The following is a 27,683-nucleotide window of genomic DNA, read 5'->3' as shown; positions in this document are numbered from 1 at the left end:
ATTAAGTAGAAGTTACATTAAAATAAACAAAACATGGAGCCACCTTGATGTTAAATCAAATACAAGTGACATATCATTGAAGTGTTTTTTTTAACTTACCTGAGATCAAAAACACACAAATTAAAAAAAAAAAAAAAAATCATATTCCTTTACAAATTCTTTTTTTTTTTTATTATTTCAGCATAATAGTAAGAAGCCTCTCCTCTGATTTTCATACAGTTGAAACTAATTGGATCACAAGGGTACATATTAGTTAGCCCATTTTACATTAATCATTGTAACATTTTTTTAGGAAGTTATTCTTATGCACTCATTTTCCTACACAAAATAATCAATATCAAGATCCTATCTTAACTGAGGACTATAACTCTGCATGCAAGACTAATAAAGAAAACAACTAATCTGTGATAGCTACTGTTATGCTGTTGTTCATCTAATACCATTGTCAATATAATTTACTACAAATACCAGGGACTTTGTATAAGAAAGAAAACATTTTCTTGCAGTACTACTGCCTCTAGTGTCAAAAATCACCGAACATCCTGGGCTCTCAACTGTACTGATCCAAATTGTTCTGTCCGCCTTTCGTGTCAAGTTCAGGAGAAATAGGCTTTGTCTAAAACCTAAAATCTAGTACAGATTGAAGGACAAAAATATCCATCTCTTTTTTTGTCTTTTTTCCTTACACTCCAGTGTTTACAATTTCATCAGAATAAAAAAGGTCCTTGAAACAATCATCAAAAATGTGATGACAAACTCGCAGACAAAAAAAACAGAAAATAAAAGCCTCCTTTGATCTGTCTGTAAAAAGAAGAAAATAAAACCTCAATCTTACAACAGGGTTCTATTGCATTTAACAATGAGAATACTAAAAACAGTGAATGACAAAAACGTATTAACAAGTGACGTCTACTATATATTGTATTGCCCTTTTGCCGTTTTCAGTATGTGCTCACACCAGAAGTGTCCCTTCCACAGATTGGGAATAGTGTTTCCACAGCAGAGGATTTCATTTCTCAAACTTGGCTCCTCTGCTCTTTAAAAGGCCAAGCCGCTGATAACAGAATCCCATCTTTGTGCACACAGATTTGATAATCAATGGACCATTTAAAGAAAGCTTCTCATTAATACTTTTGGTAAAACATCACTCGACTCAGTCTTCCACTTCTCTGTATCGAACACAAACATCTCTTCATCCTACAATTCACAGACCATAGAAAGCGTGGCGGGACTCCCATCTCCACAAGTGTCATCTGGACCACTCACTATTTATCCGAATAAGACCGTAGTTACCAACAGATTATTCGCCCCAGTCTGCACTGACATTTCTGGGTTAAACAACAGGACGACGTGATCACAAGTTTACCAGTCACAGAAAGGAGCGTGTTTGAGAAAGTCATTAAAAAGCAGCAAAGCGGGCCCCGTGGGGCCACTCCTTGCTGTACCGAGTACTTTCAAAAGTTCAAAAGGTAAAAGAAATCGCTTGTAACGCTATCATTTAGTACTACAATGACTATTTGTGTATCCGCAACTTAAGGCTAAACCCAAAGACGTGACCGTTATTCCACACCAACTGTATAGTAATGTCTGGATGAAAAAGCAGTTGTTAGGTGTGCGGCAGAGTCAAGCAGGTGTTGATCCTGCCGTGGCCTGCGACCAGCCAAAGCACCGCCGCGTGGAAAACAATGTAGCACGACTGTCTTCTCACACGGACCGCCACGCGCAAGGGCCTCCTTTTTTTTTTAAGGATTATATTCTGTGTTACACCATCACCAGTAGCTATGACCCAAAATATTCAGTTATCACCATAAACATGACTTCTAAACAGAAGAGCACATTAGTCTGGTTCAGCGCCACTGAATCCATCCACATTCAGTAACCACGACAGCTTAAGGATTAAAAATAATAATAATATGATGATGATGACGAAAGGCTAGTAAATACATCTGATCCACAATAATAAACGGCCAAGAAAAAGGCAGATGAGAAAAGAAAAGAAAACAACAGAAACATACTAAGGCCACAAGATTTTGTATATGCCCACTAATCTCACAAAGTGATCTGTACAAACATCACTGGACTTCAAAAGTGGCTAACCTGCATCATTATACACCAGGATCTATGCAGCATGAGCGAGCAGAGGAAATGTCCTGCTTTAGTGCTGCAGATCTCTATACATGTTCTGTATATTTACAGCTGAACACCACCACACGCCCTCAGTACACATGAAGGAGGGCTCGCCAAGTCTGCCGTCCTGTGTGTGACGCTCTGGGACCCGACACACGTTAAGTGCGCATCTCGTCGACTGCAGGTCGCACTTTCGTTTCTTGGAAGTCCTGGTTTTACAGTTATTGATATTAGTTTTATGTCACACAAAGTTACTCGGGTTTTCTCAGGATACGATGGTGACGGTGGCCAAAGACTGCATTTGAGCCAAATTCCAATTTACGTCAACACCTTGTTTTTCTTACAAAATAATCATTAAAACTGGACCTTCCGAGCTGAAAAAGCCAGGAAACACTTTATGCATCACATCAGATTTACACAGTAATAATAATAATAATAATAATAATAATAATAATGATGATGCTTTCAATGACCTGTCTTTATGCTTAACACTGTCTGATACAAGGCAAGTAAACTCCGGTCTGTACATGAAATGCCAACATAGTTTCCTCACTTTACCTGGAAGAAAAGTTCAGTTTTAATAACTTTAACCTAAAATGCTTTTATGATCCTTTCCAGGCCAAAGAGAATAAACAACAACAAAAAATTAGAAAGAAGCTCAAATACTCTTCTTCTCCACCTCATCACACAGTCAACCGCTTCCTGTCCGAGTACCACCAAATGCAAATTTTTTTTTTTGAACAATAAACTTTTTTTTTTTGCAAAAATCAAATAGATTAAGTACAAAACAGGACCACCGTTTATCACAGAAAAGTCTCATCTTAAAAAATGGGAAGAAACAGAAACACAGTAAAAAGTCAACAAAAAAACCCCACAAATGTCCCGCTGTCGTTATTAATCCCAAGACTCGAGCTGCAAGATCAGTCTGTGCTAGAATGTGATGGCACTCTGCACAGAGCTGAGAAGAAACCCTGTGGCTTGTCCCGTCTCTGGAGGTGTTGTGGATCCAGAGAAGATTGAATGTCAGACCGCCAGTCGACCCGGAGGTGGATGCAGGGGGCTCCAGGTTGGGGGTGCCGGTGGGGGTTCTTGGGGATATGGGCGTGGTTCGCAACAGGGCTGGTTCTCTACTTTGGCTACGCCGCGCCCCTGGCACAACCGCCGATGTCGCAACAGTCGGTCTGTGCGCGAAAAGTTCTTCAAAAGATAAATATTAGACACGGTCAAATTCAGGTCAATTTCAAGGTCATCATTTTAAAAAATATGATAAAATTAAAAATGTCAGAGTAAAATGGAACTATGAAGGAAGGAATTTAAACCATACATGATTACTCTAAACTCAGGCGTGTCAGAGGGCAAACAAAGAGTGGGAAATGCAGAGAAGTCCCTAATATTTCAAAAAAGTGACTAACAATGTGGAAAAACAGTTGTTCCCTATATATAGACTTTATCCAGATGCAGTGCCATCAATCCATCCAAGTATTTATATGGCAGCATATTTTAGCATTTCTAGTTTTAGTGCATCGATAGTGGCAAAGATCAAATCACTAGTGGAGAACCCCTCTTCTTTTTTTCTAAGAATTCAGTCTGTGCTGATGAGCTAGACCCACTGTGGCTTTCACTGATAATTGTATTTATTTCTGTATTAACGTATATATCTAGTTCCATCTTCACTCAAACCATAACCCACAGCACGTGCTGCTTCAGTTAGCTCGCCACAGAGCAAAACAAGGACTACTGTTGCTAGGTGCAGTCAAAGGCGGTGGAGCTGGAGCTCATCTGCAGTATGAGAATCTTACCTCTTAAGAAAAATAACTTAACAGCCTGATGTCTAAAGGAACTGAAAAGTCTGGTGGTGCTGATACGACCCACTCAAGTCCAAATTTGAAATTCAGCACGTAAGACACCTCACGCGTGTACGCCGTGTTTATTCATACATACCTGCTGGCACCGTTCACACTGGTAAGGCTTCTCTCCACTATGGACACGCTTGTGTCTCTCAAGGTGGTAGCGCTGAATAAACCTCATATCACACATGTCACAAGCAAATGGCTTCTCTCCTAAAAGAGCACACAAATACAAAGTCAATGCATCAATTTTAGCGTCTTGTACCAAACTGCAGGCAGATTTTTACTTACTAAATCTTTCTTTGCAGACTAAATTTCCAACACTTAAAAAAACAAAAAAAAATTTAAAAAGAAAAACGTCAGGAAAAAAACAAAAACAAAAAACAACTCCCTTATTAGTAAGTTTCAACAGTGAATTTTCAGCATCTGATAACTGATGTTCTAAAAAGGCCTCGTCATCAACTCATTATGTGTAGATCAAAGTGGAATTTCATGTTTTTGTGGCCCGGATGTACACATGATGGAGGGCCCACAAATTGGGGCAACTTTTTTTTTTTTCTCTTTTTTTTTTTGGAGACTGGTTCAACATCCCATCAAATGACTTGACAATCCAAACTCGAGTTTGTTGTGACCCAGTTATGTTTCAAGCGCCAGTGCCTTTCTCCGAAATAAGGGTACGGTAGAGGAACGCATACCCGTATGAGTGAGGCTGTGTCTCTCCAGGTGGTTACGCTGAATAAACCTCATGTCACACATGGAACAAGCATACGGCTTCACCCCTACACACACAGAGCAATATATTAGCCCTACCACTCACAAGTCCAACAAACACAACTTTCAACCTAACTATGCACTCTGTACTTTATTTTTCAGACATAACGCCAAAATGTTTAGACACTGCAACTACACAGCTCCGACCATTGGATAAACTAATAGACTTCAGTTAGATTTTAACATAATACAGGAGATACACATTTTGAAACAATATCACCAAAGCCTGTCCTGTGTGCTGTATAAGATTAAAGTCATTGTGCATCAATAATAAATAGAAATCATAGTATTTATTCCCTTTGAGGTTTACAAATTTGATGTTGGACCATATCCCCTCTTTACTAATATTATAGATATTTAACTAAGTTACTCATGTTTGAGGCTTTTGTCAATATGTAGTGTAACAAATACTTTAATAGATTACAGATTAAATTACTACAATCATAAATGTAAAAATAAAATGAGGGTAGTTAAGGTAGAACTGGTAACTGGGACTATGTTTAACCTAGTTGTTTTACACTGGTTTGTCAGTGACAATTGGATTTTGCAACATTGAGCTAATATAAAAAAAATAATTTGACTTATTTTGTGGTTTAGGCTATGGGTGAGAGCTAATGCACCCATTACTGGGACACAGAAGTATCAGAATTGCCATTTCATACCTTTGATTAAAAAGAATCAAAAGACTTTAAGGACAAATTACTAAAATGTACACAAAATGTGTTTCGTGTTCTAAACATTTGATTGTTGGCAATCTCAGGTATTGGATTTGGAACGGGGTTTGAAATGATTATGACCAAACCCTACCTATAAGGAGATTCTTTCAAAAAGCTTTAAGCCTTCTCAACAACAAACCCAGAGTAACACCTGGTATTACAACTTTAAATGTATGCAATCTGGACACATTATCTGTCTAATGAAATCTGATCCATAGACCTTTGGATTAACATTTTAGATTAATTGCATTTTCAACAGATAAACTAAATGATCAGTACTGCTCTTAATCGGGAAAACATGATTAAGTGCTGGTTCCAGGGTCTGTTTAAATCTCCTGGTATTAATACCAACCCAGCTACTGAGTACGTGTGTGTGTTTCTGTTTTCATCAATGTTGATGCTCTAAAGTTGAAATATCAGATTTTACTCGTTGACACAAGTTCTGTGTGTAGTGAACAAAAAAGTACAGATACAAATGATGGGAATAAGCCTCCAACATACGTCAGGGCTCAGCCTTAGACAAAGAGCCAGCCATTTGGGAGCTGCTCAGAGCAGAGTCCTTATCTCAACCAAGAGAACCCAGCTGAGGTGATTCAGGGCCTCCAGGACACTGTAGGCCAAGAATTTCAGACTTTTCAATGCATGAGGAGACCCAGGGGAAGACTGAAGACACACTGGGAAAATTAGATGTCTTGGCAGCCTTGGAAACCCCTCAGGGTCCTTTGGCATCCAATTATAATACACAGGGTTTTCTTGATCTAGATAATGTATCCAGATACACATCACAACCAGGTTTAAATGGGGTGAGGGTGTTGGTCAGATATTCTGCAGTTCATATATTAGATTAACCAAACACACTACAAAAAAAAAAAAAAAAAAAAAAAAGTGTGAACAATGGCAATTCAAACATTCGGAGCAACTAACCAAACCCCTAGGGGAATAAAATACTGTTTTAGATCCAAAAGTATTCTCCCTAAGAAGTGCTAAACAATGTGCCTACTTTATAACTACACAGAAGTACCCTTTATATTACACAATAAAAGTCATCTACAGTACTGTGAAAAAGTTTAGAAACTCGAGTTCTTAATATCTTTTTTACATCAAACAATATTATGATTAAGGTGTCTGATTGGCCCAATTCATTCTTTAGTAAAACAACCCTAAATAAATACAGTTACAAAGAACTTAAGATCAGTGACAAAATGAACATCATATTCTACAACAGATGCCCTCTGTCTGGGATTACATGGAGAGAACGCGCTGAAACAGTCGATACAGACAAGAAAATTGTGGCACGTTCTCCTATAACTAACAGGCAGAATATGAAGTCTTTATATGGAGTTACTTAAAATGAACTATTCGTGGCATCATCTTTTAAAATAGCCTTGCTTTATTTTGACTGTCCAAAACCTTTGCACAGTACTGTATGAAATGTGATAAGGGCAGGTGCGCGGACGCATACCCGTATGAGTGAGGCTGTGTCTCGCCAGGTGGTAACGCTGAACAAACCTCATGTCACACATGGTACAAGCAAAAGGTTTCACACCTAAATGCAAAGCATCAATATGTTAATTTCAGGTCTTTGAGCTTCTGTTTTACAATCCATCAATCAATATTGTACTTTTAACATCAATTTACAATTGATGGGTTGTTAACCATGCTTCACTTGTTTAATCTAGCCAAAGATTACGCTCTAAATCCAATTAAGAATACATTAAAACTGTTGTTCAAATTTCAAATCCACAGCTAAACACATCTCATGAGCTGATGATATCATAGTCCAAGATTTACGTACATGCCAAGATTTGTAATAATGTTTCCTTTCACAGATAATACAGGATAGCCTTGATTAAGATAAGTGCACTACTTAGTAAGAATAATAGTAACTGTCCCTATATTTAACATAATGAAAGTACTGTAGTACGGGTAAGGTGGGTGGACGCATACCCATATGAGTGAGGCTGTGTCTCGCCAGGTGGTAGCGCTGAAAAAACCTCTTGTCACACATGGTGCAAGCATAAGGTTTCACACCTAAACGCAAAGTAGCAATATTATATTACTTTACCTCAGTTTCCATGTTACCAATAAAAATCTAGGCTATTATTCATTAACCACACATTTGCCAATGCATGCAAAACAAAGATGCCAAATGTTTTCTTCATGAAACACTAGATACCCACAAAAATCAGTTAATGGACCATTTTATCTATATAAATCAAGATATTAGTACTCCAAAGTGTTACAACTGAAGCTCGGGGTAAACTTTAATAAAGACCATCACTTTCTATAAAAGCATGGTCGTACTGTCACAGTTTGTGGAGACAGACCGTGTGGAGATGTGTGTGGTGGACCCAGGACCCCTGTTTAGTCTTAATACTAACTAAGCATTTTGATCTCTCCTTTTAGGCAAGTAATGAAATAGGATTTCACAAGAAATAAGATTCTCTGATTTTTCTAATTAGCCAAATGTCTCTACAGTCCAGAGTTCTACAGTTAATTTTGTTTCAAAAGATGCTATGTGCTCAAAAGGGTGTCTATTATTTTAATTAGATTACTAGAGATGCACCGATTGACTCATGAAGGAGCAGAATCGTCCTTTTTCCAACATTGTCTGCCCAGACTGGCTCCCATACGTTGGGTTACTAATGAGTTTCATGCATGCTTAATCAATTCACATCCATGGTCACAGCCACACGTTAACATGTCATTAGCATCTAAGTTCCTCACTGTGAGTCAAGGCACAAAGTTTGGCAAACTAAACTGGGGAGGATCACCACAAAAATGTTTGAGACTTAAATCACTTTGATCCCAGTGACTAAAGCTAGCCAGATCTCAGAGCCATCTGCAAACCAGGAGCCTCGGTATAAGCAACAATTTTTAGAGGTTAATATCAAGGGAAATTATGGAGATAAGTGAAAAACACAAAAAGTCAATGACCCGTTATGTGGTGAAGTTACAAGGATAATGGAAAATGATGCAGGCCCTGACATTTGTCTTGTTATACAAATCTGTTGAACCTGATTTGTTTGGTAGGTGTGTACAGCAACCGGATTCTCCAAGAAAAATTGCAATCGGTGCATCTCTATAATTTCCCTATATAGCTATGCAAGATGTAAACTGGTGGTACTTGGTAATACTTGATATTGGTACAATAAAAGCTGTGTGACAGTGACCAATATAAAGTGTTATGGGCAGGTGCACTGACGCATACCCGTATGTGTGAGGCTGTGTCTTGCCAGGTGGTAACGTTGAAAAAACTTCATGTCACACATGGTACAAGCGTAAGGTTTCACACCTAAATGCAAAGCATTAAGGTATTATTTTCAGACTCGTTTTTGTGTTCACAATCCATCAATAAGCAAATTACTTAATTTATTCAGAATTGATGGGTTGTTAACCACTATTATTAATTTCCTTTTTTTAAAGCTGTAACTTGTTGTTCATCCAATTCCAGTAAAGAATACAAACTGAACCAATTCTCAAATCCACAGCTTAACACATTACATGAGCTGATGATGTTGCAGTCCTGTATTTCCTCACAGTCACATAAAACGTTACAATTATGAACATAATGTAGGGTAGGCTTCATCAACATCATTCTTCTGGCCACTTTAAAGTAACTAGCATAAACAGCTTACTCGTAACAAAATGCACATACAGTCTGATTTCAGTGAAATGGGTAAGGTGGGTGAACGCATACCCATATGAGTGAGGCTGTGTCTCGCCAGGTGGTAGCGCTGAAAAAACCTCTTGTCACACATGGTGCAAGCATAAGGTTTCACACCTAAACGCAGAGTAGCAATATTATATTACTTTGCCTCACGGTCTCTCGCTCTTTTTCCTTTATTTTCTTTCTTTCCTTTTTTTTTTTTAATTTAGAAAAAAAATATTTAAGCTATTGGTTATTAACCACACAGTGGCCAATTCATGCAAAACCAGAACTTTTCCCCCCAAATAAATTTAGATTATAATTGCCAACAAAAATCAAAGCAGCAAAATACTGAATTATGGTTATCCTGTTGATTCTGACTGCTGACAGCTAACAAAAGACAAGAAAATGTTTATAATATTTATACATGACATGTTTCCTAAATATAAGTAATAAGACAAACTAACTAAATTAAATGTGCACACTTGCTAACAACACATGTCATGGGCACGGTGCACGGACCCATACCCGTATGAGTGAGGCTGTGTCTCGCCAGGTGGTAACGCTGAAAAAACTTCATGTCACACATGGTACAAGCGTAAGGTTTCACACCTAAACGCAGAGCATCAAGAGAATTATTTTTGATTCTCTACAACAGAGAAAAAAAAAAGTATCTATAATTATGCCTGATAAATTAAATGTGCCAGTGTGGATTAAATTGATATCTGTGGTTAATAACCAATGTCATACCCCTGAAGTAACTTACAGGGGTACAATCTAAGATGCTTGTTTCAAATTACAAACTTCCCAGAGGGGCTATTAAGTTCACTTAAACATGAGCTGATAATGTCATCTAGCTGAAATTATACTTTGAATGAATCTTATCATAAACTGTGTCTGAATACAGATTTACAAGACTAGCTCAAGCATACACATGTAGCAGCATCCTAATTTTGTGACAGCTTTAAGATTGGCAGACGCATACCCATATGAGTGAGGCTGTGTCTCGCCAGGTGGTAGCGCTGAAAAAACCTCTTGTCACACATGGTGCAAGCGTACGGCTTCACCCCTATACACACAAAGTACCAGCTTTAGCATAAAAACACTCAACTGCCAAAATTGATCCATGTTAAACTTTACTAATTCCTTAGTAAAGTTTGGCTGCACTTATCAGCGCTTTGTTTAAACTGGAAATTCCAGCGTGCTTTAATAATCTGTCATTCCAATTGAAAACATTTGCATCTCTGAATAATAAGGACAATGCCCTCTGTGCAGAAAGTAGAATTAAAATTTTCCTAACCAAAAAAACCAAACCTATCAAAATGACAAAAAATATATATAGAAATAAAAAATTGGGTTGAAAATTGAAGTCCACATTCCAACTAGCACAACAAAAAGTTTTTCACACTATGTCAATGGGTGCTTCTAATCGTGTAATTTCAACATACCACATACAGGTTTTCTGGAATAGATTTGTTCACGCTGATCACAGAAGGTGTGACAATTTTAGGCAGTTGGCAAACAACTCTGCACAAGACATTAAGTTTGCACATTCATTTGCGGAGCAAGAATTAACAGGAAACTGCTCTGAAAATCATCATACAGAACCTATCCTAGCACCGAAGCACAAATTAACTTTATCTTCCATAAGAGAAATCTGTAGTTTGGAAATATACAGCTTTTTTTTAAAAGAGAGAAGCTTGTGTTAGTTCCTGACCATCACTTTGAATGTGAAATGACACGATTATGTGGGGGGGGGACAAACAAACACTGGCCTGGATAGTGGCAGTCCCGATCTAAGTGACATTCCCATCAACTGAAAAGATAATGTTTCCCTTAAAGTCCCCTCCCACTTCTTCCAACAAGGCCACAAAACCTACACCCCTTAATTCAGTTTGTAAATTTGCACAACAATTCCCAATGAACAAATCTTAAATTCAGTATCAACATGTAAAAAACAAAAAGCCCACTCATCTTTTAATAAAAAAAAAGAAATGTTTTCATTATATCAAGATAATTGGCTAACTGTAATATTCAAAGCTGCAAGTAATACAACTCCTTTTTCTGTTCTTCCCCATACACACACAGTTTACAAGGTTTAATATAAAAAGTTGATACATACTGTAAATGATGCAAATATGACAATGTCATAGCTGTCAATATCATCTTTTGTACTTTTGAATAAAAACATTAGTTGCAGACTCACCACCTTCATGCTCTTTCATTTTGAGTTTAATTCCACAAAATAAAATAAACAGTTGAAATAAACTAGCATTACTTTTTTTCACAAATGTTTCATTTAGAAATGCAGTGTTGGTCAAGTTACTTGAAAACAGTAATTAGTTACCAATCACTGATTACTTCTCCCTGTAAGTAATCCAGTTACTTTAGTGATTACTTATTTTCAAAAGTAATTAGTTACTTTATTACTTAGTTACTTAAAAACAAAAACAAAAAAACAAATACCCCCCCCACCAAAAAAAACCCCCACACGATACACAACCTGAATATATGATAAAGCAATAGACCTTTCAGCCTAATTCTACTTTTTCTGCATTATCCATCATATAAATTTGAATCAAATGAAAAAGTGTTTTAACTTTATGCACATTGCATCAAGCAAAAATTCAATTATATGCAACTGTCTCTGACTGGAAGAAATTTGTTTAACATTTAAACCTATTTTCTGCATATTCCAGTGAGTGGGGCCAGTGAAGGTTTGCTCGGTGACGCAGCGGTCATGTCAGTAGGGGGTATCCAGGGGTTTCTCTGTGAAGTTCACATTCCCATGGCAGCGTGCTATGTGCTTGCTCAGATTTAAAGTTTAATACTTCGCTGTTGAAAGAAGTTTTCTTCGCATGTAGAGTGTACAGCGGACGCTAATGTTTTTGTCACTTTTACGGAATCAAATTCAAAGTAATGTCAGTACTTCGGAGCTTTAAACGCTGCATGGTCGTACTCTCTCCATATTATCCATTGTTGATCTACACATGTCTGTTGCTGCCACGGACGTCGTATGCTTATCATTGTCATCAGACACTCTCACAAACAAAATCACAGTTTAGTAACGCAGGCTGCTTACGGGAAAGTAACAGTACTCTAATTACTTTTTGCAATAGTAATCCCTTACTTTACTCATTACTTGAAACCCATAATCAGATTACAGTAATGCGTTACTACCCATCTCTGCCGAAGCATCAAACAGAGTTACCACAATAATTGTTAGGTTAAAAAAAAAAAAAAAAAAAAAAAAAGTACACATAATTATGACTTTAATAGCTAAATAAACACTAGAGAGGTACTGAGTTTTCACTTTATAGTCATCATGTCATTTCATATACAAAGTATGGGGGAAATATTACTACACAAATTCTTACAGAAGATCCTTACAGGTAGATCATGACAAATTAGCATTTGTCAGAAAAGTGATAGAAAGCAACACAAACTCGAGTTTGAAGCAGCCATGTAAACATTATTTGTGGGCACATGCAAGGGAAAGTCAGGGTGAGAGGGGGGCAAGATTTAAAAAGTGAGGCATACCTGTATGAGTGAGACTGTGTCTCTCCAGTTGGTAACGTTGTATAAACCTCATGTCACACATGGTGCAAGCATATGGCTTCACTCCTAAAGACAGCACAACAACATCAGATGTATTTCAACACACTGGTGAAAGTGATGAACACCACTTAAATAAATGACAGATTAACTATTGTAGCATGCTTTTTTACTGACAACACATTACACTGAAAAGACTAACAATATACAGACATTAAAAGGCGTATTAAGAAATCAAAAATAATCAAAGAAACCGATTTTTACATCTTAAAGTTTGGTTGAAACTTAACGATTACCCACTAAAAAAATAATAATTAAAAAAGAAAAATCACCAACATTTAGTTTCTCCAGATGTGGGGAAACAGGTACTTGCAAACGACATTTTATACTACCAATGTCTGCAATTTAAAGGCTTTTTAGTGTAGTGTATCTTTCATTCAATATACAATAGTCAAGAATAACCATGCAATAGTGCCATTACAGTGTTAATCACAAAACAAGGTAACTGACAGAGTCACTTTTTCTGTGGACAGTTTTCCAACAAAGCCTAAAAGCTCTATTAAACATTGTTTTTTTTTTATGAGGGGGAATTAATTTACCAACAATGTGATAATTATAGTATCATATAAGACTGTGAAATCAACATAAAACAAATGAGTATATGGTTTATAAATATATCAGGTTTCACAGTGAAAGGGGAACAATTAATCAAGCATACCAGTATGAGTGAGGCTGTGTCTTGCCAAATGGTAACGCTGGAAGAACCTCATGTCACACATGGAGCAAGCGTATGGCTTCACCCCTAAACGCATACAGTGTGAAATTTTAGGGGGGACAAAAATAATAATAATAAAAAAAAAATTAAAAAAAAAGGTTCTCATGAACTATGTGCACAAAATTTGTCAATCTACATAAACTAGTCAATATTACATAATAACAAGAGCAAGTACTTTCATGACCAGCTAATTCTAAACATACAAGACAGAAAAACGTGTCACATAAACCCTAACAGCAGTTAGCAAATACAACGTACACAACAGAAAAGACAAAACTATTAATTCTTAGCGTCTAACAGTCAAGAAAATGAACTAACAAAAATAAATAAATAAATAAATAAAAATAAATCACAGCTTGCTTTGTGTCTGTCGGGTAGGTGATTCACACACATACAAACAAATATCAACAAGCCCTAATGGTGTTAAGTGAGAGGGACAAGTAAAACTTAGTACCCGTATGGGTGAGAGTGTGTCTTGCCAGGTGGTATCTCTGGAAAAATCTCATGTCACACATAGAGCAAGCATATGGCTTCACCCCTGCACACACAGAGCAAAATCCTTTGAAAATAATAGTAATAACAATAATAAAATAAGCACAATGAATTCAAGGACTCACTTATATAATGTATCCAGACATGCCAAAAGCAGTGGCATCAGTACAGTGCCACACTAAATGCACATGTCTAACATTTCATAATCTGTTAACATGTCTGTAAATAGGGTGGGTGGTGGGGGGGGAAAAAAACAAGCAAACAAAAATGTCTTTTGCCAAACTTAAAACTTTTCATGCCAACAAGCTTTTTGAGAGCCAAAATTGACTCAAAGTACTCATCAAGATGACTGTTATTGTAACACTGAGGTAGAAAACTGAAATGCACTCCTTATATGCCTCAACAGTTAAAAATGCTTGATGTTTATGAGTATTTGGTCCTATAAAAAGGAGTGGCCTGCAAACTTAAAATTGGGTATTTGGGCACCAAGACAGGGTGAAAAAAAAAAAAAAAAAGCAGACCCATACCCGTGTGAGTGAGGCTGTGTCTTGCCAAGTGGTAGCGTTGGAAAAATCTCATATCACACATGGAGCAAGCGTATGGCTTCACCCCTACACACATAAAAGTTTGTAAATATCAGCTAGAAACGGCATCAATTTTTAACACATGACCACAACTCTTCCCTTACAATAGCTCTTCTTTTTGTTTCACATATTATACCAATCGGCCTGAGAAGCCAACGCACAATTTAGATTTAGCAGTGGTTATAGGAACTATGATAACACTCGACTTATTTCAGTGAAATTTTGAAAAAAAAAAAAACAAGATAAACAAAAACGGTATAAATGTACAGATAAAGTAGAGCTTTCAGCAGGGGAAAAGCTGAGGTTGTTTGCATACCCCTACTATGTATGCAAGATTTCAACTAAAGGTTTACCACTTTTTCCATCCTCCTGTTACATGTCTGGATACATCCTCATGCTCTTCAACATGTTATTTATTTTTTGGGGGGCTGGAATCCTATTCACGATGCATGAAGGTAGAAAGCTAAGACACTTAAAACACGTCTACCTAATGAACTACGGTAAGCAGACGCATACCAGTATGAGTGAGGCTGTGTCTTGCCAGATGATAACGTTGGAAGAACCTCATGTCACACATGGAGCAAGCGTACGGCTTCACCCCTACATACACAAAGTATCAACATATTAGCTAAGACCTTCCTTCAAAGGAAGGTATCAAGTTACTCAAGACTTTAGCAGGCATTTTATATTCTAACCAGGCTTCATGCAAACAGCGATTTGTTTTACATTCCATCAATGAAAGAAAGGGGGGCAGCTCATTTTCAAATAAACTGAATAGCACTATGAGGGGAAGGAAAAAAAAAAAAAAAAGCAGCAACAGGGCATAAGCCATACATGTCAGCAACGAGACAACTAGTGAGCGCGATTACACCGGCCAGCCGAAGCACAAACATTCTCCAAAGTTAACCATCACTCGTGGAAACAAAGCATTTTTTAGCAAATGGTTTTTCCTCACACAGTGTACATTGATTCCATTTACAGCAAAATTAAGAAAACACGTTGCTAGATGCGTGCTTCTTTCTTGCACACCAAAATGATGGCCTGCAAAAGCTTACAATCTGCTTTCTACCATAAAGTTACAAGAGACGCAACTGAGTAACTGTATGAATGTTAATTAAAAAGCAAGGCAGTTACAGCTTAGAAACATGAAGCCCTCAGCCATTAGTTTACATTTAAAATGTGGACATCAAAGGACTATTCCCATAATATACCATGGCCAAATCAAAGCAACTACTTAAATATGACTTTTCTCATACAGTTAACAGAAATGTGAAATTTAGACAAAACAATATTTTCACATTACTGAAATGTCACTTTTCAAAGAAGAACAAAAAAAATACTAATTGAACTCTTCAATCTTCGTTTGTAGATCAACTAAGTCAATTATCAATAAGTAAAAGTCTGTTTTTTTCATGATTACTTGGTACACAACTATGCAGCTATAAACAACAGCTGATGGCAAGCTTTACTCATTTTGCCCGAAGTGAAGCCGCAGAAAGAGTATCAATCCGGGATTACACTGGCTGTGTGTGATGACTTGACGTCTAAGGGACGGCCAATATTTTGTGGCTTCAGGTAACCCCAATAGAGCCCCCAGTTGTTTGAGTCAACACTTCCTGTTTCGTACACTAGTTGTTCTTTAGAGATTCACCACAAAAAATAAAAAATAAAAAATGTACATACAATTTAAAAATGTTAATAAAGTGAAATTATTCTCAGATGACAGTCAATTATTTTTAAATTTCATTTCAACAAAGGTGTTGTCTATTTTGCTCTTCACAACGAGCACTTACCCAAATACAGCTAAAGTTCAAACATGACAGATCAAACCCTTGGAGCACATTTGGAAACTTCAAATGTTTGGACAACTTTTTTTTGGTACAAAAGTCTTGTCCCTTGGCTAAAAATTGCATGAATGAAGATTTTTGTGCACAGCAATGGTACAAGAGGGATTATGTACTTTGACAAGTCCACCACTTTGGGCAATGCTAAATGCTAATATCTGTCGCTGTGTGCATGTAATTTAACATTCTGATGTATACTGAAGTGTCTTTTTCAAGCGTTAAATGATTGAAATAAAGCAAATCAAATGCTGATGCATTTTTGTACCATGATATACTTTCCCTTTCCTCTCTTCTGAATATATTAAAATTCAGTCCTTTCATGGTACAACAAATACCCTAAAGGGCTCTTTAAACAATGTTTTCAACACTTACTCAAAAGTTCAATCCCACAAAAAAATGTTCTCCTTTTACAAAAAACAAAACAAAAGCAAAACTATAAAAGGCCGTTTCCCAGCTGCATGTTTACCTGTAAGCTGTTTGTGTCTGATTTTAAATGCATAAATTTTGATTTCAGAGAACTGATTTTAAAAGTTAAACTGGGTACGGTAAATGGACGCATACCCGTATGAGTGAGTCTGTGTCTCTCCAGGTGGTAACGCTGGAAAAATCTCATGTCACACATGGAACAAGCGTACGGCTTCACCCCTACACACACAGAGCATAAAATTATTAGCTATTCATTCTAATAAATAAGCGATTATATAAAAAATTATATAATATATAATGTAGAAAACAAAGAACAGATGCAATTTTGCCACAAAGTGCAAGTGGTTACTCTTAAAGATTATTAGTGAATTTTTAATTACATTTATAAAACGGGGGGAATAATGGGGCAGCAGCTCTGACCTGCACATAGTGCATAGTATAAAACAATGAGGTTTTTAAAAAAAATCCAAGTATTTTTTTTAAATAAAATCCTCAGTTTATATTTTATATAATTAAAAACAAAAAAAACACAACAAAAAAAAAACTAAGAACATAGTCCTTTGATGTCCATGCAGTCATTTTTACTACATATAAAAAAAGAATTACATACAAAAATTATTTAAATGATTTTAAACATGCACAAATAACTATGCATTGCATGTTTTGCAGTCTGTGCTTTCAGGTATTCAAATTCACAGAAACAGGTCCACAGGTCTAACTCCACTTTTAAGTCCACTATCAAAAAGTCTTAAGAGAACTGTGGGTGTTGTCATTTAGAAATTTAAGAATATTGGGGAGGAAAAACAATAAATCATTCATCTATGTACCGATACTGCTGGTTTCTAAACAACCGTTTAGAGAACGTTTACCAACATATATCTGCTTCTGAATTGAAACTTGTATAGGAACTGCATGCAAGAAAGTCTTGGCAGATATTTGGGAAAAAGAAAAAAAAAGGATGGTATAGAAGAAAGGGTAGTCAAATGTGGTCTGTTGTACTTGTGTTCCATCATTTTGCACTGTAACATGCTGTACTGCATAAGGTAACATCAGAAAACATGGGTATATCTGCCATGAAGAAGTTTAAATTAAAAAAAAAAAACCAAAAAAAAAAAACCAAACTATGTTAAGACAAGTGTGTCAGACAGACATCTTGGGAGGATCAAACAGCACTGCACAAACAAAAGTCCAGATCAGAAATGCTTATCTTGCTAATTAAAAAGGAAACACAGCCAAAGTCTAAGCAAAGAGCCAACAAGTTGGAAACAAGACCCAACAAATCAGTTTGAATTTGCACAAAGTCACAACACAGACTAATTTCCTGAGCTGTACCAAAATATAGATGCTGTATGCAATTGTTTGGCTATTCATCTGTTAGATAAGCCATCTCATTTTACACACCTTGACTTCACCTTACTACTGCTATGTCCTTTTTTCCTCTGTTTCTTTGCTGTTTTAATGGGTTGAGCAGTGGTGGTAATTATTCGCTAAGCTTCAGAGCTTTGGTAGTAATTTCAGCCTCCACAAGACCTACAGCTGAACTCTGCTTCAGGGTTACGGTAGAGTTAGCCAAAATAAACTAAAAACAAAAACACATTTTACTTTATTAGAATAACATAACCTGGATTTTAGACAAAAATGAATTGTTTAACAGCAATACGGTGTTACAAAACTGACTAATATACACAGGCGTTTAATTTTAGTCTTTGTAATTTGGTCAAATTTGTAAACAAGCAAGAAAGATTCTGCTGTGCAAGTTTATTGACTGAAATGGACTGTATTATGTTTACAGTTGTAATGTTAAAACAGAAAACTACTAAAATGTATCTTAATATTTACACACAAAAATAAAGGAAAAAGGTGCAACTAAAGACAACGAAAAAAAACCCACTCTAAACACTAAATCTAACACTGAGCACAGAGAAATTTGTATCATCATTTCTGTTAGACTAAATTAATATACATGCTAAAATTTTGCAAATACTTCTACAACTGATGCTGATCAAAATATAATCCAGAGGGAAGAAAACTTGTTATAAATGCTGAAAAAGTAAGAGTTTTTAATAGTGGACTCGGGGTTATTGGACCACACAGTATTCAATTTCCCACTGTAAACTTTCCAGTTATTGGGAACACATAATTATCAGACTGAACATTTTGAGGTGAACAGATTTTGGGAGTGGCTTTGTTGGAAATTACTGTCCACTGACAAAATGAATCCTGAGCATCTGTCCATTGACTTAAGTGACAGACTACATAAGTAGTCAGACTTATGTAATATGGGTACGGTTAAAAGACGCATACCCGTGTGAATGAGGCTGTGTCTCTCCAGGTGGTAACGCTGAATAAACCTCATGTCACATACGGCACAAGCATACGGCTTCTCCCCTAAACCGAAGAGCACCAGTTTTAGTTAAAGTCCCCACAGATACCGAGTGGCTGTGAGGCAAAAGCTATTACCAAACAATGTTTTAAGCAGGCCATTGCAAAACTTCACAGTCGCTGCACACTCCTAGACTCAGTATAACTCAAGCTTTCAAAGCCTCTTTTAACAAGTCATTCACATATTTAGGCAATAAAGGCTGTCCTGGCCTAACTGCACTTGAGCTGTTCCAAACACAAACCATACCTGTATGAATGAGGATGTGTCTTTTGAGGTGGTATCCACTCCTAAACGCTCCGTAACAGTGATCACAAATAAAGTTTTTCTGCACTTTGGATGATGGACCATTCTCATCGCCACCTGCGCCCTACGGAGAATGGTCAAGAACAGTGGTTAAACAGTTTAAATCCTACACCTTCATTGTGTAGTAACATTTCAGTTATACCCCCCAAAAAAGCACCCGTCCAACTGATCAGAACTGGATGATATTCTAATTTTTGTGAAATGTCAGCAAGTGCAGTCCTATAGCTATTACTCTCCTAAGATATAAAATGAGAGTCATTTATAACCACTAATCCTTAAAATCAGCAGTATGAATGAAGACAACATAAAAGGTTGTTTTGTTTTTCAAACTACGTCATTTACATCTGAATTGACAAAATACCCCACAACCCCTTCCAATGGCCTAATGCCCTCATGTTACTGCTCCCCCTGTTATGCACACAACTGCAGTTATTGTGCTCTGCTTCACTCTGCTCCCCTCCCCCTCTTTCCTCTCCAGAGATCCTCCACCCCCTCCACATCTTCCCTGAGCTCCTCCCCCCACCCCCACACAAACAAAATGTGCACACAAGAGATCCAAGTCAGGCGCACTCGAATAAAGTTAAATGCTTTAACTACAAAATATGTACAAAGTGGCTTGGGCGCATTTTCTGCAGTGAGCAAAAATTAACAGACGCAACAGAGACAATTCCCTATTTAGCAATCAGAGCCACTGACCTTCCCTCCCCTTCCTTCTTGTTCTCTCACTTTACAGGGCGTTACTGATTTCCTGTTCTTTTTTTTCTGCTGCATGTCCTCGTTGGCCCTCATCTCTTTCTCATCCAGCAGGCGGGGAGCTTGGAATTCACCTTCCTTCCGGATAAGCTACCAAGCCAGACAAAAAAAAAAAAAGAAGAAGAAAAAAGTTAATTATTTCCTATTTTTAAGAATGTGTTAAAAGTGCTCTCTGAGACAAAACAGTATGGACATTACTGAGCTGAAATGATGCAGTTTAGCCATTATGTCCATTTCTGCCAACGCTGGAAGCAGAGGTTGGTCACATATAACAGTTGAGGTTTGTATTTTCAAATTTTAGTTAAACCATTACATACTTTAAAACCATTTGGCACACCTTCTGATGGAGAACTGATAAGTGCTCTTTAATTTTCTGGTAATTGCAAGTTTCGTTTGCCAAAACAAAAAAACTTCTAAGTTGTGGAAAACAAAGGAAAATGGGCTAAAAAGGGAACGAACTACGCACCCTTGAGTATAACTTGTTAGTGCTTAGGTTAATTCCCTTTTCCATCACAATTTCAATCTATATCCAATCTAAATTATAAGTTAAAATGCTAAACAGAAAGCAAAAGTTGTTTTAAACTGGGAGAAATCACAATAGGATGACCTATTGTGCCAAGTGTTTACACCCTTCAGAATATCAGTAACACAACATAAAACAGCCCAATTTCCACTCCACATTTCCCACGTGGGTCCTAACCAGGGGTGGACAGCTCATTCCAGATGGGAGGATCATATGGCTCTGAGGAGCGCGGTCAGGTCCCTCTCTCTGCGGTGGTGCATGGCCAAGTGGAGCCATCATTTTTTTGGGTGGAGCGGCCATGGAGCTGGCCTGCATCAGGGCCATACTGGACAGGACCGCTTCGCAGCCAAGCAGCCCCGCCTGCAAAGAAAGAGAGTTAACAACAACACTTTACCAAACACATCAAGCATTTCAACAAATCAGCAGTCTGCAATTTCAAATGATCTGCATCTAAGACAATACTGCGAGTAGCACGCAATGTGCTTTGGCAGTCATCAACGACAACATCCTGAGTGACACAAGACTGCAAGTAAAGTTATTTGTCACCACTTTGGTGTTCTTAAAACAAACCCATTTCATATGGTCGCGGACTGAGCTGCTGGGCAGATGTGACATTGCTGTTGTATATGTGAGCGCAGGGGCAGGGGTGGGGACAAGGTCATCCAGAGATCCGTCAGTCAGGATGGTCGGGCTGGTGGGAAGCCACACCCACCTCACTCATCAAGCATTAAAACTGAGGAAGAGGAGGATGTGGATGAAACAGACAAACATTAAATTACAACAGCAGCACCTGCTGTCTTTACCGTTACATATGCCAAAGAAATATAATACAGAAATGTGTCTCATTTGGACAAATGATTGGACGATTTGCATAAAGGGTTTACTAACTGTGGCTAAGATTTACTTAATCGTGCTATATTTTTACCTTACACCTATGTTTTTTCCCCATTTTATAATAAACACGCCAAATCATGATCAGATATCATACTCATCTCATAAAGATGAGATGAGTATGCATTATAATAAAAAGCATTATGATAAAAAGTAAAAATACAAAAACTCAGACAGAGATGATTATGACTGCAAGAGATCATTAATATGGGTGCGAAAATTTACAATTCGAATCTGTTTTGTTCCCAGTTCTGCATATTAGATTTGTCTGTGTTGAGACATTAGTGTGGAGGTGAATTTAAGTGATATGCATATAGCATCGATTTTACAGTAGCTTTAAGTACAATGCATGCAAATTTATAACAACTAAATATTCTTACACATTTTAAGTTAGCATCACTTCATTTATGTGCAGCATATAGATGCAGTATATGCTGCATAGGTTGTAAGGATCGTAAAGCTCCGTGTTTTGAGAACCATTTCTGTTAATCTACTAAATACTGTAAGCCTAGTGCACATCAAATGATAATTTTTGGTGTATGTATTTGGATGAAGTTTGGTTATGAAAATTTCCCCAGTAGTTTAAAAAAAAAAACAAGCTCTGCGCCAACAATCTAAAAAGGTCCACTTTGCTCTAGGTAATAAATACGAAACTCTTGTAAGGCATCATGAAAGGTCATTTTTAGTCTAGCTGGTTTCAATTTGTGTAAAACCTTCAGGTCTTCAGAATTAAGTATATATTTGTGCAAAAACAGAAACGTGTGAAGATTGGCATACTGCAGAGAAACTACAGCAGAGTCAGACAAATCACATTTTAAAATACCAGGATGACTGATGAGACAATTAGCATGTCCAAACACTTAAACATGGGAAGTTCTTTAAAAAACAAAAAACCATGTATCATTTATAGTGCAGGTAGTGCAGGACATATGTTAAGTACGAAAGGTAACAAAAGAAAAAAAAAAAACATGTAAAATACAAACCAGAATTCAACATTTAATAGCACAAAAGAAGCAGCTGCGTGGGTGCGAGTCTATCAGGGGAGGTTATTATTATTTTGAAGGAAATAACTCAGATTACATGAATCCCCTTGTAAAGTACAACTTGGGGTGATATCATGGAGAAAACCTTAGCTGTTGTGGAATATATATGAGCGAGGGTGATTATTAGTGTGCTGCTGGAGACTAATGCAAAAGTGCTTGCAATGCAATAAATTATAAGCCTAAATAAAGTAAAAAAAGCACGTAAAGTTCTCCGACTGCACCCACGCTGATCGTTTGCATTTAAACGTGCGTTTTGTATTTTTAAACACGAGGTTTGTTAACTCGAATGTTACGAGGAGGCCATTAAATTACCGAAAGAAACACTGCTCGGTCTTGTGAAGGGGTTCTCATGGGGTTTTGTGTTAGTTTGAAGGATCGTTGTTATACTCACCATTATACGGATTAAATGCTACGCTTGTGCAACACTATAAAGGTTAACCGTGGCCAACAATATTTTTTATAACAGGTTTTCGCCATCGGCGTGGGTTAACTAAAAAGGGCTAACGTTGCTAGGAAAACAGACAGCTAGCGAAATGCTAACATCAGCCAACACTGATTAAAACACTACACGAACACGTCGCATAGTTATTTTCAGTTTTTAGTAGCTGTGTTTTGTGATGGCGGAGAAAATTAAATGAGCCAATATTATTATATTATACTGACTATAATATAATTTATTAGCTTTACCGACGAGTGGCCTTCAAACTACCACCCAACCCATCATTAGTTCTGCTGATGCTGGAACAACCTAGCTAACATCAGCTAGCTGCTCGCGGGCGCCCTCGCCCACTCTGTTACTGCCAGTAATCGAGCAAATTTTGAAGCCCACCTGGTCACCGATGTAACACAGCTGCAAAGCGAGAGTATATATCTTGCTAGATTTATGTAATAATAATATTATTATTTTTTTTATAAAACGACGCTTCTTACGATATAAGCTAAAGCGGTTCAAGACAAGACTGAGTAATAAAGGCATTCGTGATGGCCGTCGCAGCGAGTGCCTCCCCCTCCCGACGAATAAGCTAACATTTGTTAGCGGCCTAGCGAGAGCTAACATTGACGCCGTAATTTTGTGCAAACCCCCATTTGCTCTACTACCACACGGTGGATTTTGCAGATAAAGCTACCAGACCGCGTAATGCACATTTGGAATCCGCGGAGCATCTGAGAAGAAATGAGAATATATTTACCTACCCTTCTGCTTCACTCGCCCGACGTTTTCTGTACCGTCTAGTTTACAAACACAGGAAACGCCACAGGATGTAACCCACTCCCCCACACAGCAGCAAAGCCTCCTCAAGCGAAGAGAAAAGGGTCATCTTCTATCAGCTCCCCGTGAACAAGAGAGCCTTGGCTCGAAAGGGCGGACAAAAACTCAGTCCATTTTCATAAGTGGCGTGGGGATTTTGACGCCCACTCCACACTGTTGTGGTGCTGCTGGTCTCTGAGTTTGCAGCAGATACAGACTACGACTGAAGAGACGCAGACGAAAAGGAGCGAGCGCTTAAAATGACAGAAAACAGGGACGTGCACACAAACACCGGAGGGTTATAGTAGTAGCTCAGTCTGCTGCCGCTTTGCACATGCTTGGCTGAAGTGCACATGGGGCCAAATTAATAACCATCACTAGCTCATTACTATTATTATTGTGGACCCTGCAGCTTTTATTCCTATAGCAATATTAGATTTGGTGACGTCATTGTCAGTAGTGTAAGGATCACTGATTTCTTTTAGTCAGTTTCATTCTGCACTTTGAGTCTTCCTTTTGTATTTGCTTTACACATTAGCCTGAATTAAACACATTTCCTCTAATTAATCTATATCAATCGGTGATTAGAATAGGCTATGATTATTTTATTTTTCATTAATAATATAATGCTGGATATCATTGATTACTTATTGGCTTTTATAGTTTATCGCATCTTGTAGCTTGTGTCATAAAACTAGCCTTACTGGTAATGTAGGCTAGTGTAGGCAGGAAATTCTTTGGAAAATTATTACCTTTTATTAATTTGTTAACTTATTTTGGCACAACACCTAGGATATTTTCTTTCTCATCCCTGTGATGTGTTCATGGTGCAGATGTAAGGTAGCGGTCGCGGTGTTTCAGCATCTACAGTAGCTGGCTACAGAGGAGGAGCAAACACAAACCCCTCCTCTGTAGCTCCTCCTCTCCTCGCTGTATTTCCCAGGGAGAGAGAAAAAACCCCAAACAAAAACGTTAACGTGATACATTTTAGAAATTAATATGCACGCAAGACAAGACGAGAGGAAGATGAGTGTTACTTTCAAAAGAAAGGACTGTTCAGCAAGTGAACTTTTAGTGAAGCGGAAATTTAAAATCAGCAACAGGCCAAGACTGTGTACACATTCAAGGAATTGAGCTCCTTTCCCCCCCTTTGCTCTCAGTGTAAACAGAATAGACAAACAGTGGAGACTACAGCAACACAGCAGCATGACACAAACATTAACAGCATGTATGGGATATTTATATGTTTAATGGTGACGGTGACCCAAAGATGTTGGGATAAATTGTGGAATAAATAAGGATGAATAGCTAGTTACTATACATACAGTATATACACGGGGACAGTCTCATGCTTGTAATGATCTATTTAAATTTTTGTGTTTTTAAAGATAGTGGTTTTTATATGATGTGTTATGAATGCTAATTTGGTGGTATTTAAAGACAAGGTTTCGTGAAAGTAGTTTACTAGACAGTTTAGTGCAATTTAGTGCAGGCTAATCTGGTTAGTTTGCACATTTGTGGTAAAGTTTACAGTAATGCACTATCGTTGGAGTGGTGCAGAGCAGGCTGTGGTGCTCATATCAGGTAATAGCCTGAGGCTCATGTGACTGTTGTTTTTTTTCTAATGCTGTAGGGTTTTTACCTTACAATGTAAAGCACACTGAGGCAGTTGTTGTGAACTGATGCCATATAAAAATAGAAATATGTAAATGTAATTGGATTACCTTACATCACAGGTAGAAGACATCAGTTTATACACCAATCAGGCATAACATTATGACCACCTGCCATATATTGTGTTGGTCCCCCTTTTTGCTGATAAAACAGCCCTAACTCATCTAGGCATTGGCTCCACTAGACACCTGAAGGTGTGCCGTGGTATCTGACACCAAGATGTTAGCAACAGATTTAATTGTAACATGTGAATTAGAGTTTTTCATCAGATCTATATCATAACTTGTGTCACAACTGTAACTCCATTTTAACCCTACACTGCAACCTTATACGTAACTTGACATGCGCCTCCCAAGGAATTTAACTACATGTCAGGTCAATTCATATCACAATGACTTCAATGGTTGCGCTGTAGGAATAAAAGGAGTTTCCGGTTACTATGTAAGTTAGGACATAAATTTCCTGCAGAAGTCTAAATCAAGCTTAAGTCTTGTAAGCTGCGAGGTGCGGCCTCCATGGATGGGAACTGTTTGTACACAGATGCTGGACTGGAGGTCAACATTTGAAGTCAGCACCTCAAACCTGTTGTTGTGCTCCGTAAACCATTCTTGAACCATTTTTGCTTTGTGGCAGGCTGTGTTATCACACTGACAGAGGCCACAGACATCAGGGAATACCGTTCCCATGAAAAGGCGGGCTTTCATGAGAACAGGCAGGCCTATAGTAATGCTTAGGTAGGTATACGAGTCGAAGTAACATCAGGACCCAAGGTTTCCCAGCATTGCCCAAAGCATTACACTGGCTGAACCTGCTTGATTCTTCCCATACTGCAAGCAATACACACACACTCAGCCATCCATGTGATTGAAGAGCACTTGATTCATCAGACCAGGCCACATTCTTCCACTGCTGTCTGGTCAAGTTCTGATGCCCATGTATCAATTGTTGGCACTTGCGGTGGTGTGATGCACGGTGCATTCTGTCTGCAAATCAGACCTGTGTGGATAAAGGACCCAAAATGCAGACTGTCAAATAAGTTGAGGGAACAAAAAATGTCTGACCTTTTATTTAGGCATAGCATGTAAACAAAGACACCAGCAGAAAACAAAGTCCAGGTAAAACAAACAGAAATGCAGCCCGGGCATGGCAATAGTATTACAGTATGATACAACAGAGAACTAAGACAAACTGAGACTTTAAACAGACACATGAGGAAATCAGGGAGATGGGAAACACCATGCACACAAAATAAAACAGGAACAAAAAGATGACAACACCAAACAGAGAGACCGAGACTTAACCAAACAAATAAACAAAAAACAAACAAACAAACTACCAAGTAAACTGTAAAAATCGTGAAGCTAAACTGGGAATGTTTAGTTTAGAAACACATAATCAAAACTTTATATAAATAACCCAAACACAGACACAACATAATCAACAACAAGTAGAACTTAAATAAATATGTCCCCCATGTTCTTAAAAGAAAAGAGGCTTGTGTGCTCCTGTCTCAGCCTTTTTGAAGTGTGTTATTATAATTCTAATAGTTTCACTACGAAAATGTGATACCAGTTACTTCTTTTAAGTTGCAAGCAATCTATTTTTAAATGTTTTCAAAATAGCAACAGATCCTCATTAGATAACGAAACTGACTAAAAATTCCTCTCATTAGTAGAAGAGTGAGCAAATATGCATTTCTTTGGTAGAGAACACAAATTATTCAACTGAAAAACCGCCACTAACTTAAATATTTCACTTGGCCCCATTTGAGATGAGTTCAGTTCCCCGTAACAGCCTTGGCACAGAGAACAGATAGTACTTTGCTCAAGGACTCATACACTTGAGCAAAATGGTGGAAAATAAAAATTAAAGCTGTGATCTTCCTTTCTTGTAGCTCATCCAGCTGCTCTTATTTAGAAGGCAAATATCATGCAAACATTCAATGTCCCTTCCCTGACACAACCTGTTTTGACACCCATTACATTTAATAGGCTATTTTCCACAGGCAGGTCTTAAATAGTGGCTTTAGTAATGTTGTTGAGCTGGCACAATGCTATGTTTGACTTTGGAGCCTTGAT

The 27,683-nt window shown here is 37.6% G+C and overlaps 1 protein-coding gene across 6 annotated transcripts; it reads right to left on the bottom strand.

Annotated features, from left to right (window-relative positions):
* Nucleotides 1–187: 187 nt before the first annotated feature.
* znf740a (zinc finger protein 740a) lies at nucleotides 188–24,154 on the bottom strand. 6 transcript variants are annotated; one of them, XM_085353208.1, is made up of 21 exons: nucleotides 23,873–24,154; nucleotides 21,319–21,481; nucleotides 20,926–21,108; nucleotides 20,169–20,315; nucleotides 19,416–19,536; nucleotides 19,091–19,174; nucleotides 16,922–17,005; nucleotides 15,033–15,116; nucleotides 14,460–14,543; nucleotides 13,895–13,978; nucleotides 13,384–13,467; nucleotides 12,651–12,734; nucleotides 10,096–10,179; nucleotides 9,639–9,722; nucleotides 9,162–9,245; nucleotides 8,673–8,756; nucleotides 7,409–7,492; nucleotides 6,924–7,007; nucleotides 4,670–4,753; nucleotides 4,069–4,187; nucleotides 188–3,324 (listed from the first exon to the last, which is right to left on the bottom strand). In XM_085353208.1, exons 2-21 carry the CDS (start codon nucleotides 21,361–21,363, stop codon nucleotides 3,151–3,153), a joined length of 1,965 nt encoding a protein of 654 aa, XP_085209334.1. In that variant the 5' UTR covers nucleotides 21,364–21,481; nucleotides 23,873–24,154; the 3' UTR covers nucleotides 188–3,150. The 6 variants fall into 6 exon arrangements, with proteins under 6 accessions (XP_085209334.1, XP_085209333.1, XP_085209335.1 ...); XM_085353207.1 differs by having other exon boundaries at nucleotides 23,877–24,154; XM_085353209.1 differs by lacking the exon at nucleotides 8,673–8,756 and having other exon boundaries at nucleotides 23,877–24,154.
* Nucleotides 24,155–27,683: the final 3,529 nt, after the last annotated feature.

The sequence above is a fragment of the Diplotaxodon limnothrissa genome, linkage group LG5, assembly GCF_057381915.1.
Source record: "Diplotaxodon limnothrissa isolate DT_005_m linkage group LG5, D_limnothrissa_male_GT1.1, whole genome shotgun sequence".
NCBI classification, from domain to species: domain Eukaryota; kingdom Metazoa; phylum Chordata; class Actinopteri; order Cichliformes; family Cichlidae; genus Diplotaxodon; species Diplotaxodon limnothrissa.
This window is presented reverse-complemented; position numbering and strand designations above follow the sequence as displayed.